This window comes from Corvus moneduloides, chromosome 18 (assembly GCF_009650955.1).
Source record: "Corvus moneduloides isolate bCorMon1 chromosome 18, bCorMon1.pri, whole genome shotgun sequence".
NCBI classification, from domain to species: domain Eukaryota; kingdom Metazoa; phylum Chordata; class Aves; order Passeriformes; family Corvidae; genus Corvus; species Corvus moneduloides.
In genome coordinates, this window is record NC_045493.1 from 14,672,154 (window position 1) to 14,691,161 (window position 19,008).

The following is a 19,008-nucleotide window of genomic DNA, read 5'->3' on the forward strand; positions in this document are numbered from 1 at the left end:
CTCATTGATTAGCTACTTCCATATACACAATATTGTCTTGGGGCCCTTCACAATTTCCACTCACACTTTACTCAAATCTAATATGAAACATGCTTTTAATTCAGAATCGCGCAGCTGCCTAACACCGCTCCAGTCCTCTTGGAGACAGACACACTCTATCCTGAGCCAGCTACCCAGAAGGTCTAATCAAATGGCTTAATGGATAAGTATTACTCTTGGTCTTTGTGTAATTATTTACATTTGACTAAAGCTTAACACATCTTTTGCCAAAGTTAATCTTCCAAAGAGATACCTAAGTTTAGCTCAAAGGCATTTCAGGGCATAGAAATAAAGATTTATTGCAGCAGTTGTTACGTATGTTCAATCTTTCTAAACTGGCGTATGTCTTGCTTCAGTTTCCATCTGCTGATCCTTACAAAAATACTATTTAGGACACAATTCTTCTTTTCCCATGAGGACACTACTTCATTGCAATTGAAACCTCTTTCAATATCCTTAATAAGTACATACAATAAAAAACGAAAAGGTCAGCCCATTCAATGTTACATTTGCAATCCTGGCCGTCCACATTTCCAAAATATACTCCTGATCCAAACTGGGATTATGCAAATATGTTTTGTTTTGCTTTAATTCCCTCAAACAACAAGTTTTCATCTGATGCTTGGCAGCATTCACAGCAACCCTGCAGCGGTTAATCTTGTGATTGGAGATTGAAGAGCACCAACCAGAGAGTGTCTGACTGACCAGGTCCTGCCTGGATCTTTACAGATCATAACAGGGATGATGCTGCTTGGCAGCATTTACCCCTCTGGCAGACACTGCTGGAAATTTCAGGGAAATCTACAATTTTGTATCTTTAAAGCTATCCAGAGTAGTTGCAAAATAATTACTCATTATTCCACCCCTTTTCACTGACAAACACTCAGGGTAAGTAAGAGTACATTAAAAGTATTTTGAAGAGAGATATTTTGTCCTACAGAATCCCATGGAGAGAAGGGGGCAGAACACTGTAGGCTACTGGACAGACAGGGTCACTTTCAGCAACATGGTAAGTAATTCCCACTGCGAATCACAAAACATCATGTCCTTCCTTACAGAATTTTATTATAAAATATGCAAAACAACGCATTTCTTCATACTTATTGAAGAGTGATGACAGTAATAACCCCGAGATACACAACATCGAAAACTTCAGCCCAGATCATACAATTTTAGAAAAAATTCTCTGGTTTATAAACTTTCTTCGGAATTTTTTACCCAGTGCCCCAAGTCCTCCCTTTCCCCTTTCAAGGAGAGACTGGACATGGCACTCGGTGCCCTGGTCTGGTTGACAAGGTTGTGTCCGGTCGTAGATTGGACTCGATGGTCTCAGAGGTCTTTTCCCAACCGAACTGGTTCTGTGATTCTCACCGTGGCTCCCAGGCTTTCCCCTCGAGCTTCCCGAGCGCAGCCTGGGATTGATCCCCGCTTTGTGCCGCACCGCCCTGTACTGCGTTGAGGCTCCTCAGCCTCCCCCTCCCCTGGGGGCTCCAAGACAGCGTGGCGGACACCGGGATACGCGGGCCCACGGTTCGGTTTTGTTTTTAAACTCCTGGGGCTCCTTTCTGCAGAGCAGGACCTCCCGCACACGCCGCTCCCCGCCCCACTCAGGGCGGCCTCAGAGCGGCCTCTCAGAGGTGTTCCGCACTTTCGTGACGGCCGGCTCTGTGGCTCCACCGCCTCTGTCGGGCCTCGACCGTTGTCACCGAACGCGTAGTGTCCTCTCCAGTACCGTGGAGTCGCGTTATCCTCGGATTTAACACTCGGTCTGCCGGAACTTAACGCGAATCTGCTACCCCCAAAAGCCAGCCCGTCTCTGCCCCTGCGCCGCCAGCGGAAGCGGAAGCGTCGCCATTTTGTTTCGGGTGATGGCGGCTGTGGTGCTCCGGGGTCGGGGGCTTTAGCGCGGGCCCGGCCGTGCGGGTTCTCGCTGCTTGGACAGTCGGTGCTCCTGCGAGCTGCCTCCGCCTCGCTGCACCCCCCCGGTGATGTACGGAGGGCTCGGAGGGTCTCGACGGACTGCAGAAGAAGCAGGCCCGCCACCCCTAATGTTGTTGTCAGGAGGGGGAGCGGTGCCCGGGTCCCCCGGAGGAGGTGGAGGTGGAGGCGGGAGTAGCCGTGTGGAGCTGCTGGTGTTCGGCTATGCCTGCAAGCTGTTTCGGGATGATGAGAAGGCTCAGTACCAGGAGCAGGGGCGACACCTTATTCCTTGGATGGGAGACCCCAAGATCATGATCGATAGGTCGGTGTAACACAACCCCCAGACTGTGCTGCGAGATCTGCTGTGATAGCCTCTTTTTGTTTCCCCCCTTGTGCTGTGGGCAGTGAGGGCGGGGGTTGAGGAGAGGGCTCGCTCTGGCAGGCGCGTCGGGACCTTCCGTGGCGGGGCTGGAGGCAGCTCCCGGCACAGCACTCCGAGGGTGCTCTGGTAACGCTGCAGGCCGCCCCCCGCCCCCCTCCACCCCTGTCTGCGGGAACTTGGGGTTTCCCTCTCTGGCAGCGTTGGGAGGTTCCTCTCCTCCTGGCAGTCAGTGTGTGATGTGTCTTTCTGCTCCACTTGGCAAGGCAGGGTCGGCAGGGTGGAGAGTGGGAATGATCTGTTCCTTTTCAGTGCAAACCACAAACATCCTATTTTCTGACCTGGAATCCAAGGGAGCCTCATTGCATGGGAGTACTTACTAGGCACATTGTATGTTCTGTAGGTGAGAACGGGGCAGTGGGGAGAGTGGAAAGGTGTTTATCCACCTTAAAGGAAATGGGGATTTCTTATTTCTCCTACATAATCTGGCTGCAGGCTGTTGATGGGACACACTAAAAGCAGTTCTTGGCCTGTTTACTTTTCCCGGTGCTGTGATTTACTGTATTAGACAGAATGGATTTGATTTTGGGTGCTCTTGAAATTTTGCTCTTGAAATTTTATGCTAGGGCTGGCTTCTTTTGGTTGTTGTGCCAGGTCCAGGTTCGTGGCCAGAGAGAGTAATAGAATCTGCTTTGATGTTCCTCCTGATCTCTTTGATTTGTTTCAGCGGTACAGGGTGGGATTGGGAAATAAATTCATTCAGAGTTATCTGAATATATTGCTGGAGAGAGGGAACATGGGAGGTCAGGTTGGTTATGTTTGAGTGGAGCACTGAAAGAATAATTTAAGAGTTGTGGGTGACCCTGAAAACCTCAGTGGGAAAGATGGAAGGATTTTGGTTTGAGAAGGGTCACATGGCATACTATAGATATGTATTCCCTCAGTTTCATCACTGCTTTGGTGCTAGACAGGATTTTATTTTGTCTTAAGAGCTGTATTTGTCTTGGAAAAATGTCAGTAAGGAAAGGTCTTTTGATTTCCTTCCATAAGACTGGAGAGAAAAAAGAAATGCCCTTGCACTATTTCGGTGCTTACGCCATTAATGATGGTTATTATTGAAATAAATTTTTTAAATTGGAATAGACACAAAAGCAGGACAAAACAGCCATAAATGTTTGTAGCTATGTTTCATTTCTCACTTACACAACGGTGGAAGTGTTGTGTTGCACACTTCTAGTCCAAATCATTTCTGTGACTGATCTCATTTGTAAGTAGAGGCCATTTTTGGGGTGCTGTGCAGCAGAGCCCTGTTCACAGGTGTTACAGAAATTGTAGGGAGCAAACACTAAGTATGTGCATGTCTGTACACACATACTGAAATACCAAATAACGTACATTTGTGAGTTAAGGCAGCTTGCAATTGCTAATCTTACAAACTCCTTTGGAAGCTTAGATTCCTTTTATCTCCAGCAGCAGGAAGTCTTCATTTTCACCATTTTGAGAAAAGCACATTGCTATGAGAAGACTTGGGTTCAAGTTTGCCTGTGGACAGAGCTTGATTAACCAGACCTATGTTTCATTTGCTTTTTGCTATAAGAATATTTACTTTCTTTGTTTTTGGTCTAGCAAGTTGGCACAAGTCAAGAATTGTGTGTGGGAAGACACCTCAGCGGAGTCAAGTTTACTGTCACTTTACTTTCCAATCAGTTTCTCTTACTGATGCATAAACATTATCCCAATGCAGTGCTTTTCCTGCAAATAAAGTGATTTCTTAGTAGAAAGGAACTGTACATCATTGATCTTTGCTGATTTTGCGGTGAACCTCCTTAAATTGCATGTTTATGTTACTGTTCCTATGTATGTGTGTCTCTCTATCACATAACCCAGAACTTATTTCCTCAGCCAAATGGCTAGGGGCCGAGCCTAGCCATGATTTTACCTCCAATGGACGCAAGTTTCTATGGTGAAGATTTCTCCTGAGAGTTCGGGACTAGCAGAAAGAAGCGAGGAAATTTCGACCGTTTGGTTCTTACGGATAGGTATTTATGTACTCGGGTTTGTGTGAATGTAAGCTATTTGACTTTCCAGAAAAACGTATTTTGCAAGTGACATTGATTGGTTGGTTGAAGCACGTACGGTAAGAGCTGTTGAGGAAATGGATCCCACTTAAACTATTAAAGGATACCTTTGCCTTTAATTGTAATAATTTATTAGTTTCTTTGAGAGGAATTTAGACTATTAAACAAATTTTCGATAGTTGGTGACAAATGATTAGCAAAATTAATTGTAACTTCTAAAAGGGAGTATGCATTAACGTATAAGTATTTTTTTTTTTCATTTTTATTGGGTAAGTATTTAAGTAATCGCATAAACCCAAGCCCTAAGTTCTTTGCATTGACCAGCTGTTTCATCCTGCAGGTATGATGGGCGTGGTCACCTGCATGACCTTTCTGAATATGATGCTGAATATTCCACCTGGAACAGAGATTATCAATTGTCCGAAGAGGAGGCTAGAATAGAAGCCCTCTGTGATGAAGAGAGGTATTTAGCCTTGCATACGGACTTGCTTGAGGAGGAGGCAAGGCAAGGTATTGCTCAAGGAATAACATGGTTATTAGAAAAGCACGTTTAAGTAAATTATTATGAAATTAAATTTACTCCTAATTTTATACTCTCTTTTTCTGATGTTATCTTGACAGTATCCAGTGGATTCGAAAAGCGGGAGTCTTTGCGTATGTGAGAGGACCTCAGGATAGTTTAACTGTAGATCCACACAGAAATTGCCCAGATTCTGAGGGCAGACTGGGATTTCAGACCCCCCAAAATAAACACATTCTGCTTCATTTTTAGTGTTTTTTAAAGGAAATTCTGTGCTTTTATATGCATAATTGCATTAGAATGTCTTAATCCACAGCCTATATCTCTTCAAGAAGAAATAAATAGTCAGCATGTGTACATGCTGTGTTTTTCTGTTCAGTTTTTAATGAAAGCTAAAATGATCAGGAGAAAACTTCTTATTTAAAAACTAAAGTAAGAAATATTACTTCTTTTTTTTTAATAAGTTAGCTTCTGAATATGTTCTGATGTTGGTAATTGCATTTTTGTTCAAGAGGAGGAATATAAAAGACTCAGTGAAGCTTTGGCAGAAGATGGTACCTATAATGCAGTGGGATTCCGTTATGGCAGTGATTATTATGACCCTTCAGAACCCACTGAAGAGGAGGAGCATCAGCCTGCAAAACAAAGAGGTAAGGGGTAAAAGTAAAAAGGGTTAATTGAGAGGGACGACATAGCATTTCTATCTTGCAGTTGAGAGTTTAAAATATATGTGTCATTAAAATGTAATTAAAATTTCTGAAAGCATTTCATCAAAGTCTTTATGGGACTCTGTTACTGAGTTTTTGCGGACTTTGTTCTTGAAGAGCTTAAAAATGTTTTCCTGCTGTGGCACAGTCAATACTGCAGTAGTCAGGGAATTTAATTCTGCTGTCTTGCAGATTCTTATTCAGGAAAAACCTAGGAATTCCTTACATTGGCTGTCTGCTAACACTGTGTTTCTTAGTCAAGACAGAAAATATCATTGTAAGCATAAAACAGTAATTGATAAGAATGTATATTTTTAAGTTTAGATTTTGTCTTCTTAGTTATTATAAATGAGTCTGTCTTCAACATAGTGTGCCCTGCTTCATGACCTTAAAAAATACGGAATTCAGTTGTCATGTTCCCATCTATAATTACAGTAACTTTGTATTTTTATCGCACATTCTTAAGGAAGGTTTTAAATGCTGTTGAACTATGTCTTAGTAAAGTGAGGATCATTCAATTAACAGTTGGGTTGCCTTATTACATCTTGGTGGGTTACTGTGGTATGAAATGTGCTTTTTTCCCCCCAAGGTATTGTGTTGCAATGCAGGATCACTTTAGGTGCTTAAGCTTATTTAGTGTTTTTTTGCCGTGTCTGAGAGATTGTGTAGGGGCAATCAGTGTCTGTGCTAGTCCCACTGTACGAAGGGTTTCTCCTCTGCTCTTTGGTACTGAAGCAGAATTGCATTGTCTTTTCTGGGGTTTAATTGATTTGTTTAAGACTCTATAACCAAATATTGTTAGCTGGAGATGCTGCCAAAAGAAGCAGTCTATTCTACTTTGTCTGCTGCTCTTTCCTTCTTTCTTTGCTGCTAAATTTTTCTCTGCCTTTGTGGAGTTAAGCTGTTTGAGTTCATTAGAAAAAAAACCTAAAAACCAACCCACCAGAAAGTAACCAAACAAGCGAACTCCCTTTGTTGCATGGTTTGTCTGCAGTAATCACTGCAACATCTCATGCGTGATGAGGTTGTTCTGCTGTTTCCACAGCTCCTGTGATCAGGTGTTCCTGCACTTGGTGCCATCTAATCTGTCAAGGAAAAAAGGGAATACGATTTCTCTTAAGGCTAGTAAAATAGATAGTACTAGAAGTTACTTTAAAAAGTAAATTTTTTACTTCAATTATTATAAAAAATCTGTAAAGCAAAATATTTTCAGAGGAACATTTCTGCTGTAGCAAATAATGGACTGTAATACAAATTTATTATTTTTAACCATATTTAAATGTCTGCAGTGCAAATGCTGTTTATATAGCTGCATTTGATAAATTCCTTGATTGCACATTGTTTTAGATATACTTTAATTTTTTTTTAACATTTGGGTACTTTGACATGTTTTTTCCTATGGTACTTCATTCTGTCATTCCTTGTAGAAACAGCTCAGACAGAAAATACAGAGGAAAATGAAGAACCTTTTGTTGCGCCTCCGGGACTGAATGTACCTTCTGATGTGGAACTGGTATGTGTACATTTAATGCAGCCTACACTTCTGCCAGCTTTTGTGCAGTTGATGGTGCTCTGTTTGGTGATTGGGTTGGGGTTTTTTTCCATTAACTTTAGTGTGGTACATTTTAAATTATTCTAAAATAGTAACTTAATTTCAAATGTTCTGCCTTGAATTCTTGAGTTCTATGAACACCTTTGAATCTTCTTTTTCACACTGAAATTATCACTGTGCTTATGCTAAGTGCATTTAGTATCACTTGTGATATTATTTTAGCTAATGTGGAAAAAAGGCAGCTGTTCTTGGAATGGCTACTTGCGGAGATGTAAGGTTCAGCATTCCAAACATAAAGGGCCATTAAACCAAAAGTTTGCTTGTGTTCAAGAATTCTTTTCTGAAATCTTTTTAATTGAGTCCCAATCTGAAGGGGATAGGATTTGATCAAGTGTAAATGCTCTATATAAAACTAGCATATTCAAGGAGAAAAACAGTAATTTATTTCTAATAAAGTCTGAAATAACTTGAAAGTATTAGCATATAGAAGCTCCTTTCTTCATGTGATGTTGCTAGATTTTGCTACATGTTCTGTAGACTTTATTGCGGCTTCTGTATTTTTCCTGAAAGGAGCTGAACAGACACCTGCTTGATTACAGGTCTAACTGTAAGGGTTTTCAATGTATTTCAAGTTTATTAAAAGATGCTGGAAAATCAGATAATATTCTTCCTTCTATAACTGTGGTCATGAAAGTGTTAATTTATATGTGAGCTCAACTTGATATTCTCAGCTTGATAACCTTGGCCAGTAAAGATTTAGAACACGGTTAGAACAACTAATAATGAGCACAGAGTATTTGTGTAACTCTTTTTCTACTTCACTGGCTTTTCTTTAAGGAACCTTGAGTTCTCAGAGAAGAGCTTCTTCTTTTGCATTTTGATACTGTTTCCAAAATGTAACTGCTGGTGAAAAACTGTTGGTTTAGATAGCTGCTTGGCTTGAGTTTTGTTTAGAAATTTAGGATGTATTTCCAATATATGTCGCAAAGTGCAGTGTGGGGCTTACTGAAGTAATTTTTCTCAGTCAGCTGTTGAACTCCAGTGTAGTCACATGAGCAGAAAGCAAGTGGAGGTATATTCGGTTTTGATTGAAAAAAAAAATAAACCCCACAAACACCAAAATGTCTAGACAGCAGCTCTGAAGGCAATGTATACTTAACCTTGGATTGGGAATTGTGAGAATTTTTTTTTGTGAGCCTCGATTTGTTGTTGTTCTATTCAAGTCATTTGGCTTTACCATGAAAGATATTTATTCTGTTTAAGAAATTTGAGAATCAGCTTGCTAACATGGAGACTTTGCTCCCAGTCTGCAAAGTGCAGTTCAATAAAGACAGATATTTTATATCTCCTGTAATACAGATCAATGCAAAGTGCAAATATTCAATGAAGACAAGTCAGGCAGCAAAAAAAAAAGTCCAGAACTACGGAATGTTCAGTGTATGGCAGCTCCAATTGCGGCAGTAATGTCATTCTGGAACTTAGAACTGAAGAGTTATGACAAGCAGGCCGAAGGTCTTCCACTGCTTAAAACTGTGATTATGGGCAAAGATGATTGTTCTTCACCAGGGCATTTTTAAGAAGTCTGTGGATGCTATTGAAGTGAGCTGTTAGAGGAAATTTTCAGTTAGTAACTTGTGAGGACAGATAGAAAAACTTGATACATGATGTGAAACTGCTAATGCACAAAATGTTATCAGTTTGTTAAGAACCTCATTGCCTCTCATTAAAATAATCTTTGCTGGGGTTTTAGAGGGACAAATAAAACTTGAAACATCTAGTTATTTTCCATATCAAATGTCCTGGTAAAGGATCCAATTGGCAGAAAACAGCTTTTAAAATTGGACTGTTCGATAATATTGAGAATTTTTTCCCCTATGTGGAGCACCACTGTCTCGAGTGCTTCCAGTCTTCTGAGAAACATTTTTTTTAGGTTTGCAACATAGCTGTGTATCTATGCAGTAAAAATACAAAGCTAAACCAAATCATTAATGTGACACCTCAGTCTTTATAGGCACACAGAGTATGTGTTTTTACAGTGTACTGAGCACAGGACAAAATAGCTGAGTGTGAAATTAAAAGCAGTGAATAATGAAGTTCATTCATTCTTTAACTGTACTCTTGTTCTCTTCACATCTTGGGCTTGATATCTGGATTTCTGGAAAATGCATGGATGCTGCTTAACTTTATTAATTTTATCTTTTGCTTTATTGGTGAAGTGTTCAGTGACTCTTCAAGGGAATGCACATGGGAATTATAGTTTGTATGTTGGTCTTAAGAGGCACACATGTTCTTCCCAACCAAATACAAAGTAACAAATTTCTAGTTAGGGAACAATATTTGCACATTCAGAGATAACAGAATTAAGGACAGCTTTTGTGAAGGAAACCATACATGTTGAGTCTTCAGAGCACCTTGAGATATTGTAATACCAAGGTCATCCAGGATCTGTTGCCCTCTTCAGTTTGGTGTTCAATGCAGAAACAGCTGTCCTGGTAGAAGAAAATATCTTGCAAAAGGAACTGAATGAGCAGCTGAGGAGCGTTGGGACTGTTTTGGTTATTTTTTAGGGCTGATGTGCTTTCATTAGTTTCAGGTGATTATGGAACTTAAGTTGCTAAAGAAAGCTGAGAAGGACAGGGAACTACTGTTCTTTCTAATTCTTGGAGTTCTAACACAGTGTACAAGCTGCTTATGAAAATGCAAATGTGTTATTTTACTCCCACAGCCACCAACAGCAAAAATGCATGCGATCATTGAGCGAACTGCAAACTTTGTGTGCAAGCAAGGAGCCCAGTTTGAGATCATGCTGAAAGCCAAGCAAGCACGCAACTCCCAGTTTGACTTTCTGCGGTTTGATCACTACCTCAACCCCTACTACAAGTTCATCCAGAAGGCCATGAAAGAGGGACGCTACGCAGCTCCTTCGGAAAGTAAAGCTGACGAGAAAAAACGTGAGTTGTTGCTTGGCAAATGGTAGCTTCAGGGTGGGAATCACTGGAACAGACACTGGTCTTTTTGTTAAAATAGCCACATTTTTCTGGGGTTCCACTGCAGCTGAGATTGATGTGATGATTCAAAATTTTGCTTAAATTGGAGATTTTTTTGAAAAAATATTGTTTGTGGAAATGCTCAGCTACAGGAGCTGCTATGATGTGAAGGTTTTAGGAGCAGTCATATAGCTCAAGTCCAACAGAAGGTTGGTCTGTGCATTTAGGGTTTAGTTTTGTTGATGTCTGGCAAGATCTTGGATCTATGCTTTTGTGACTAAGCTGACTTATATGAATGATGCTCTCCTAAGAATTTATGCTTGTCCTGTATCATCATTCTCTCCCAAAGAAAATTCATAGCAAACCCAAATAAAATTCAAACATTGCTTTTATTTAGACTCGAGAGTGAAATCTGAGGAAGATGATGATGATGATGATGACGATGATGGAAATTATCTTCATCCAAGTCTTTTTGCATCTAAAAAATGCAGTAGGCTTGAAGAGCTCATGAAGGTACTTGACACGATTAAAATTACCTTTTTATCTTGTAAAACACCTGATTCATGGACAGAAAAATTCTGTTTTGCAGGTACTCGGGTCTTTTATTGACAAAGGTCTGGGCTTCTTTTCAGGCTGTAATTTAAGTCTGTTTTTGTAAACTTTTGAGTTACCTTTTCTCTAGTACATAAATTGTTATTTTTCCATTTCTAAGGAATTATATTTCTATTTCTGATGCCCTCTGGTATTGAGGGCATCACTCAAGGATTTATCCCACAGAACCTGTGTTGAAGCAGAAGAGATTAAGGTATTTAATGCCTTATGCATATAAGCTGAGAGAGAGTGTTTTTTCTTTTTAGATTTTAGTAGATAAAATGTTGACACAAAGTAACAGTTTCAGCAAATAATATTTCACCAGAATTTACTACTCATTAAATGTAAATTTTACTAGATCCGTTAGTTGTTTTTATTTTCTGAGACTAGGCAGTGATGGAATAATGGGAGTGACAGATGGTTGTACGTATTTGAGGCTTTCAGAGGAATGGCTGGGGTGCTGTCTGGTATTTAGACAAGACAGGTTCTGTGCCTTATCCCAGCCATGGCAGTCACTGGCTAACAGTAATAACCGCTTTTTTCTTTTTATGTCATTCATTTCTGTTTACGTGAAAGTGGTTTTTGTCTTGTTTTTCACTAATTTTCAAATACGTTGACTCTGAGAGCTACAAAAACGGTAACTTCAGTGTTTGCACAGAATTATCGATGTCTATTAACGTAGATAAATCTGCTTTCTTGAAGATGTTGATGCTATTGTTCTTTAAATATGTACTTCCAATTTTAATCTTTTTTTCTATTCTCAAAATGTTTTCAGCCTTTGAAGGTAGTAGACCCTGATCACCCCCTTGCAGCACTGGTGCGCAAAGCACAATCAGATAATAATTCGTCTGCGCCACAGTCAACAGATGGGGCAGCTGTGCAGACATCACAGGCAGAATATTCCTCTGATTGTAAGTGCTTTGTGAGGAGGCAGCTGGTGGTGTGTTTTGATGAATTGTGTGTGGATGCTGGTGGGAAGAGAATACGTTGGCTTCATGCTTCATCCTGTGTATTTATTCTTTTTCAATCTCCTGAGTCTTTGAAGGTCCATGCTGAGTATCTGTTGAATTGCTGCTTAGGAAAACCAGGAATGGGTTGGAGGGGGTGGGCAGGCAGGAAGCCACGTCTTCAGTCTGTGAGTAAGTTTAGCACCATACCCTTATTATATTATTTTGTTCCTGCAAATTTTGTAAATTCTGATACTCAAAAAGGTAAAGTCAAGCGTAAATGAGTTTATGTGCCTCTTAATTCTTTTCAACTTCCAGGATTCTGATTCCTTAAATAAAGAAATGCAACTTACCCTTTCATTTATGGGACTGAACATGTAACACTACTCGGATAAAAGAAAATTTGTAGTGATGATCCCTTTTCCTGATCTTAAAATCAAGAGTCAAACACGGTTAGAATGGGAAAAAGGGATTTTACCTTGGTATTTATTTTAAGGATCTTTAGGTGCACCACGTCTAGGTTGAACACACCGAAATGCACACCACAATGTGCACCCCCTAAAAGATCTGGTATAACTTTATAGGTCTTATTAGTTAGCATATCTAATCAAAAATTCCCCAGTGAGAGGCTCGAATGAGCCCCCGCTCTCCCCAAGGAACCTCCCCCTGGATGGTTCTATCTTAGTTTACAAAATGTGTTCTGGAGAGGATCTTGAGGTCTGGGGCATATTGATCCCTAACTACGAAACCTCTAAAATGTTGAGTCTCCTAGCTTAACAAACAAGTCCAAGAATGTAGGCAAAAAGCACTAAAGAATACAGAAATTGTAGAAAGGTATAAAAGGGGTTTAAAAGAAAAGGCAAAAAATCATCATAGCATCAGTGAAGCCTTCACTACAGTAGGGTTATTATACATTTGTAAGTAATGAGTAGTGTCACTTCAAGGTGGTGCTTATTGAGTTCTTGGTTTTTCAGTAATGTTGCTGCAGATCAGTTGTCACCATAATAATCTGAGTTGATTTTTATGCATTATAGGTTCAGAAGCCCCAAGGGATTACAGGTGTTGTCAGAGTGTAATATGTGGAGGGAAATACACATGGAAGTAATTTGTATTTAAAACTGTATGATAAGGAAATCTTAGTAAAGGTGAAATAAGATTTCTGTGAAGAAATTGAAAATTACTGGTTATTTCAAGAAAGACTAAAATCAGAATATGTATCTCCATAGAATAGACCTAGTCAGTTTTTTGATTACTTCAATGTCAGGCTTGAACCTGAATGTATGTGATAGAAACTGGGAGATTATAATTTAGTAACAAAACAAGTTCAGTTTGCAACTCCTCTCCCTGCTTTTAAAACAGAGCTTTATTCTGTTCTTGTTACAGACAACTTATTCTTTGAAAAAAGTAAATAATGCCACATGGGAATGTTTATGAAACTTCTAAGAGGATAATTCATTGTAATTTAATGCATTGATTAAACCTTGCTTCCGGAAAAGCAAACTCTTCCTGTAATTAATTTAAAATATTTTATGTTAATATTTTCTGTTTATACATAGTCTTTCTGCAGAAAACACTTAGATTTGCAAGAAGTATCTACCATATAAATGTATTAAGCTAATTAGAACGTTATAAAATACTGTCCTTAAAGAAAGATAGAAGAAAGACGTAATAAGCCTTTGCACGCTCAGGAAGTACTTAGAATCAGAGAAGCCTTTAGTGTGGAAAACCTGTTCAGATGCATTGTTCGTAATGTTGCTGTTGAATTCCAAACCTGTCTACTTTTTGAGGTTTAAGTAAGTAGGCGTGTGTCTATATATAGTAATACAGTGGTTTAATATGTATATAGTGATTCTAGTGGTTAATTGTTAATGCTAATTTTGAATATATGCACATTTCTTTCTTCATGAGAACATAGTTTTAACTGAGTTAAATTGCCAGAGCTGAATTAGATTAGGAAGTGTGATTTCATACTAGCTCATTTTTAAATATGCCTGCACTAGTTCACTTCTTTATTCACATCTATGACCTTCAGTACTTTTGCATTCTGTCCCTTGATCCACATATTTCTTATTCATCCTAAATATGTCAATATGAACCTTCCTTTTTTGCTTTAGATTTTTTTTGGGTTTTCTTACACAAGAAATGAGATGCCATTTCTTAGTGTGTTGTGTGAATCTGGATTCTCGATGCATTTGTACCGATGCAATAATGTATTTCATTGGGTGGTTTTCGTCTAATTAGAATATTGTTCTTAAATGTGTCTTTTTGTAGCAACTGTGGCAGCCATGTATTACAGCTACTACATGCTCCCTGATGGAACCTATTGCCTGGCACCTCCACCTCCGGGAATCGATGTTGCTGCCTACTACAACGCCCTGCCTGCAGGGGTGACTGTGTCCAGCACTACAGGTGTAGCAACGGTTCCTCCCCCTCCTGGTACAACACCCCCACCTCCCCCAGACACAGCTGACAGCACCAGTGGGTTGACTTCTACCACAACATCTACAAGGTACCTTGGACAGATTTGCATGTTGATTGGGGGAGTCTCGTTCCTGCGCTTCAACAGGGAGTGTTTAGGATGCGTTCTGTTGTTGAATCAAGCTATTTTAACTGCATGGTGAACTCAGAGAACAAACCTCTCTACTTTTTTTTTTTTTTTTGTTAAAGCAAGAGTCTGAAAGTATTTTATGTTCTATTTATAAAAACTATTTACTCTTGATGTTTTCAGCACAATTACTCCAGTGGTTGCCATTATACCTCCACCTCCAGATATCCAACCTGTCATTGACAAGCTAGCTGAGTATGTTGCTAGGAATGGGGTAAAATTTGAAACCAGTGTTCGTGCCAAGAATGATCTCAGGTAAGAGAAAATGTTATTTAAACTGCTATTTCAAAAGTTAAGGTTTTAATTTTATATAATATTAAATTACAGGACATGCAGGTTTTGAGAAGTACTATCCTGTTTGTTTAATTGAAACTTAGGGACCTACTTAAAGGCAATGGGAAAGCATAATTGCCCAAATTATCAAACAACCTGTCAAAAATGTCTCTAGCAAGCATACTCTGAATGTGTATCCTCTGAAGTTTAGGCATAAGTAAGCGTGCTTTCAAGCATCAAATAACATTCCATTTGCTAGAGGAGATTAGGTGATGAGGAATTGTTAGTATTAACTATGTTCATGTGCATTTTCACATATTCAGTTTTCTTTTAAAAGGTTTGAATTCCTGCAACCATGGCACCAGTATAATGCTTATTATGAATTTAAAAAACAGTTCTTCCTTCAAAAAGAGAGCGGTGACAACTGCCAGGTACATGTGTGTTTGTATATGCTTCTATTAAAAATGCAGTAAATGTGAGAAAAGGACTTATCAGTTGTGTTACCATGAGACATTTTAAAAATGGAATGCTGAATTAGAGACAAATTGATCAGCAAAGGATGTGAATGCTTTTTTGTTGTTGTTTTTTAGTTTTGTATGGCATTTAAGTAAGCATCTGTGAGGTGGTGTGATACTTAATTCTTGCTTTTTACTATAAGCCGCTCCACTGTGGTTGTAATACAAAATGACAACCTGAAAATCTTCTGGCTTTCTATATGAGGGAATATATGCTTTGCGGAGGTTTAGAGCTTTGTAGGATTGTGATTAGTATTCTGCTGTCAGAAAGGTTAGCTATGGCTTTTAACACCCATACCTTCCCATCTGCCTCGTCGTTCTTTGTACAACAGTAGCACAGAGGCTGGAGTAGCTTTCTGACGTGCGTTTTTCTGAGGGAGATTTTGTTAGAGTCCAGTCATGACTGCAACAATACTAGAGCTTCAGAATCTCACAGCAGTTTCCTACTTGCTTTGCTTCTTCTAGTCCATGTTATTAGAAGGTGGTAGCCAGACTTGGCATCCATGTTTTTAACTATTCTCATGTTAGCTAATTAGATTGTTCTCTTACTGAAAAGAAAATTGCAAATAATATCAGAACTACATTATCTGATGTTAACTTTTCATGGGAAAGAGCTATTTTTTTTTTAGGCCCTATGTCATTTGTCATCTCAAGGCTTAGATTGGGGAGCCTTAAACTGAAGAAGGTAGGCCTGTGGGTAAACTCCTCGGAATTGCTTTGTGGAAAATGAAGAAATTCAATAATGGTTGCTGTTTGGAACACTTGTGTCTGATGTTTTGTTTTAATAGTGAAAAAATGTTTTGAAAACACTATTTCTAAATATAAGCTGTGGTAAATGTGATCTTACTCAGCTGTTAAATTACAAGCAGAATTGTCCTGTGCCACAATGCTGACTGTTGTTCTAGAATGTCTTATTTGCAAACCAGTGGATTGAATTCATAATACTTACATAATTAATAAGGACTTGTTAACATATATTTGGGGGGAAATTGTACACTAACTGAAGCATAATAATAAAAGATTCATTTTAAGTGTTCAAATGAGTACAGCTAAAAAGGAACTGAAACCAGTTGAAGTCCCTTGAGGTCAAGCGTAGCAATGCATATTTTTGTACTGCATGGCTTTGTAGATAATGCCATTCTCTTCAATTTTTTAGAATACTGATTTCGATTTTATCTTTATGCTCTAGTAATATATGTATAGGCAACTAATGGAACTGATGCTTTTTTTCTGGCCATTAAAATTAATAAGAAACTGTACTACTGACTTCAATAAATACAGGATGAAGTGCTTACTTCATTGTGCTTTTCCCCTTCGAGGACTTTCAGAAATCAGTTCTGTTGGTCAGGGAGTGGCTGCAGGGAAGATCTGATCAATGCCTCAGTTTCAACGTCACATATGCTTAACAACAGCCAGAGCAACCAAACTCTCAATTGAAAAATGCACATTTCAATGTTAAATTACTTAATGTTATCGCAGGACTCACCATGTAAATACTTTGAATGTTCTATGATATCATTCTTGAAATCTCTATACTGTTCAGAGGTATAGGAGTTCAGAGATCATCCTGAATGATTCAGTTATGTAATGGTAGAGCCAGTAATTCCGTACTTCCTTGAAGATCTCAGCACATCTGTATTGTATCAAAAAACATTACTAGGCCCAATGTCCTTCAGCAGAATGTTGGAACAAATCAAACATTAACTTATGTTGATTCCTGTAAAATCTGATTCTGCAAAGAAGTTACATGCAATTGTACATGAGGAAAAACATGTCATGAGCTTTCACCCTATCCCTGGGAAATGACTTTAGTGGATTTGCTTCAGAACCCTGGGGATCAAGACCTAAATAAATATAGAAAAGAAGTACATGCTTCTGGGGTCTAATTTTAAAACTATAATTTTAGAGCAGTTTTTGGCAAAAGCATATCAGCTGAAGAACATTTTATTTGCTGTAAAATAACAATGTGGTCTTACTGTAGGTCTGTAGGTTTTATGGCCTGTGGGTTTACATGAGGCAGAATTATGGTCATGAGTGCTGAGTGATATAAAACTAGCTGTTGTGTGATTAGCTGATAAAGTGATTTTTCAAATGGCTGACAAAATTGCAGCTCCACAGACATTGTATTAATGATTTCATAACTATCTTGTTTGTAATTCTGCTCCTTTCTTTTGAAAAGGGAGTGTCTTCCTCTGAAGATGTTCCAGCAGACACTGCCAGTGATACACCGAGTGAGACTCAATTTGTAGATGAACATGCACCTGAAGATGCATCTGAGCCGAGTGCTAGGGGAGTTCCAGGAACTAAAAAGGATGTTGTTCCTCCTAAAGCTGTCGGTGATGGTAAACTGGTGAAAGGTATGGTAACATAATTTATTGGGCATGAAAATATTTGGTAACATATGCATAAATTAAAAAAAGGAAGGCAGGGGAAATTAGGGAAAAGAATTTCATAATGCGAAAAATATGTTTTCACTGAAAGCATCAAAAAAGGTCTGAAATAAGTAATTTGATTGATTTCATATTTCTTTCTTATCAGACTATCAGGTATTTGTGGTCTGACACAATAAATTGTTTTACTTCAGTTTTGTGCAAAGTTGAAGGCTTTCATCAGTGACGCCAGTAAAATCTTATTTTTGTCATTTTCAACTTGACAGTTACAAGCTTTGTGCAAAAGAGAAGTCATTTGTTCTGAATAAAAGCAGTGGCCTTACTTGAAAGGATACATGTGGAGGAAGTACTCGAGGCTTGTTGCCCATTCTTCCCGTGTTGGACATTAGTCATGCTGGAAGAAAATGTCTTTCATGTCTAAATGGAATGTTTTTACTCTTGCAGTCATAGCAGCAGAGGGGCAGAATGGGAAGATCTCTCTGGAAGCCACTCAGAGAAAGCCAGCTAGCACACTATTTGTGTTCTGATTTGGAGAAGTGATTGTTTATATCTGGGAACTGATTTATTGGCCTATCAGGAAAAGATACATTAAAAGTTCTTATTTTCAGTAAAAAGTAAAAATGTGTATCTTTTAACTAGAACTGAAAGCCACTAAAAAAAAAATAAAACAGAAAAAGCACTCTTTAACTGGACTTCCATGGATGGAAACTTCCTTCTTGCCACCTTAGTGGCTTACTTAATTGCTGATAAGTTTATCTACACCCTGTGGTCCCTTGGAATTCTCTCTTCCTTCTTCTCACTGCGATCCCATTTCCTCTACAACCAGCAAGCACCGGGCTCTTTGCTGTGGTTGTCATACTGTCCAGACTCTGCAGTTTCTTCTCTGGGCAGCCCAAGTAGCTTCCCTGAGGAAGGAATAATCTTCTCTGCCTTCAAAGATGCCCTGTTAAGCAATGCAAGATACACAAAGAAATGATGTTATTTCTGTTGTTCTGCTATTAATAAGTGGCAAACTGGAGCCCGTACTTTAATAGTAGTAATTTGCTCAAATTTACATGATGTAATATAACCAGTGAGTCATTTTGTGACAATCTGATTCCTATAAACTTACTTTCATTTCCTCTAATATGGTACAAATCCCACTTCATTGTAACCCAAATACAGTACTTGCCTCCAAGACAGACATAACATCCATACTAGATTTTTCTTCTGCCTCTGAGGAAGTAAAATCCCATTTTAGGATTTGTTCTATTCCATGAAGAAGTTGGAAAATCACCCTTACCTCTTCTCTTGGAATTTTGGAGTTCTTTGTTTCTGAGCATATTTCCTTACCCCAGGATTACCAGAATCAAAGCTTGTATTTTATAAACCTTGGTATGTAATTTAATTACTCTATTTAAATTTCCCTAATTGCAATCTCATAAGATATATATGCAGAAGGTATCCTGAGGAAGATGAGTATTGGAGCAGACCATGTGGTACTAGGTAGTGAGAAATTCCATTCT

The 19,008-nt window shown here is 38.9% G+C and overlaps 1 protein-coding gene across 4 annotated transcripts in view; it reads left to right on the forward strand.

Moving 5' to 3' along the window:
- Nucleotides 1–1,887: 1,887 nt before the first annotated feature.
- SFSWAP (splicing factor SWAP) overlaps nucleotides 1,888–19,008 on the forward strand; it is a 38,587-nt gene continuing 21,466 nt past the window's right edge. The window contains exons 1-11 of one of the 4 annotated variants that reach the window (XM_032127563.1): nucleotides 1,888–2,281; nucleotides 4,757–4,926; nucleotides 5,449–5,586; nucleotides 7,071–7,156; nucleotides 9,921–10,146; nucleotides 10,580–10,695; nucleotides 11,549–11,684; nucleotides 13,992–14,229; nucleotides 14,449–14,580; nucleotides 14,936–15,029; nucleotides 17,293–17,470. In XM_032127563.1, the coding sequence (XP_031983454.1) occupies nucleotides 2,028–2,281; nucleotides 4,757–4,926; nucleotides 5,449–5,586; nucleotides 7,071–7,156; nucleotides 9,921–10,146; nucleotides 10,580–10,695; nucleotides 11,549–11,684; nucleotides 13,992–14,229; nucleotides 14,449–14,580; nucleotides 14,936–15,029; nucleotides 17,293–17,470 (1,768 nt within the window). In that variant the 5' untranslated portion in view covers nucleotides 1,888–2,027. Of the gene's footprint in view, nucleotides 4,927–5,448; nucleotides 5,587–7,070; nucleotides 7,157–9,920; nucleotides 10,147–10,579; nucleotides 10,696–11,548; nucleotides 11,685–13,991; nucleotides 14,230–14,448; nucleotides 14,581–14,935; nucleotides 15,030–17,292; nucleotides 17,471–19,008 lie in introns of all 4 variants that reach the window. The other 3 variants (XM_032127560.1, XM_032127562.1, XM_032127561.1) reach the window with 3 other exon arrangements.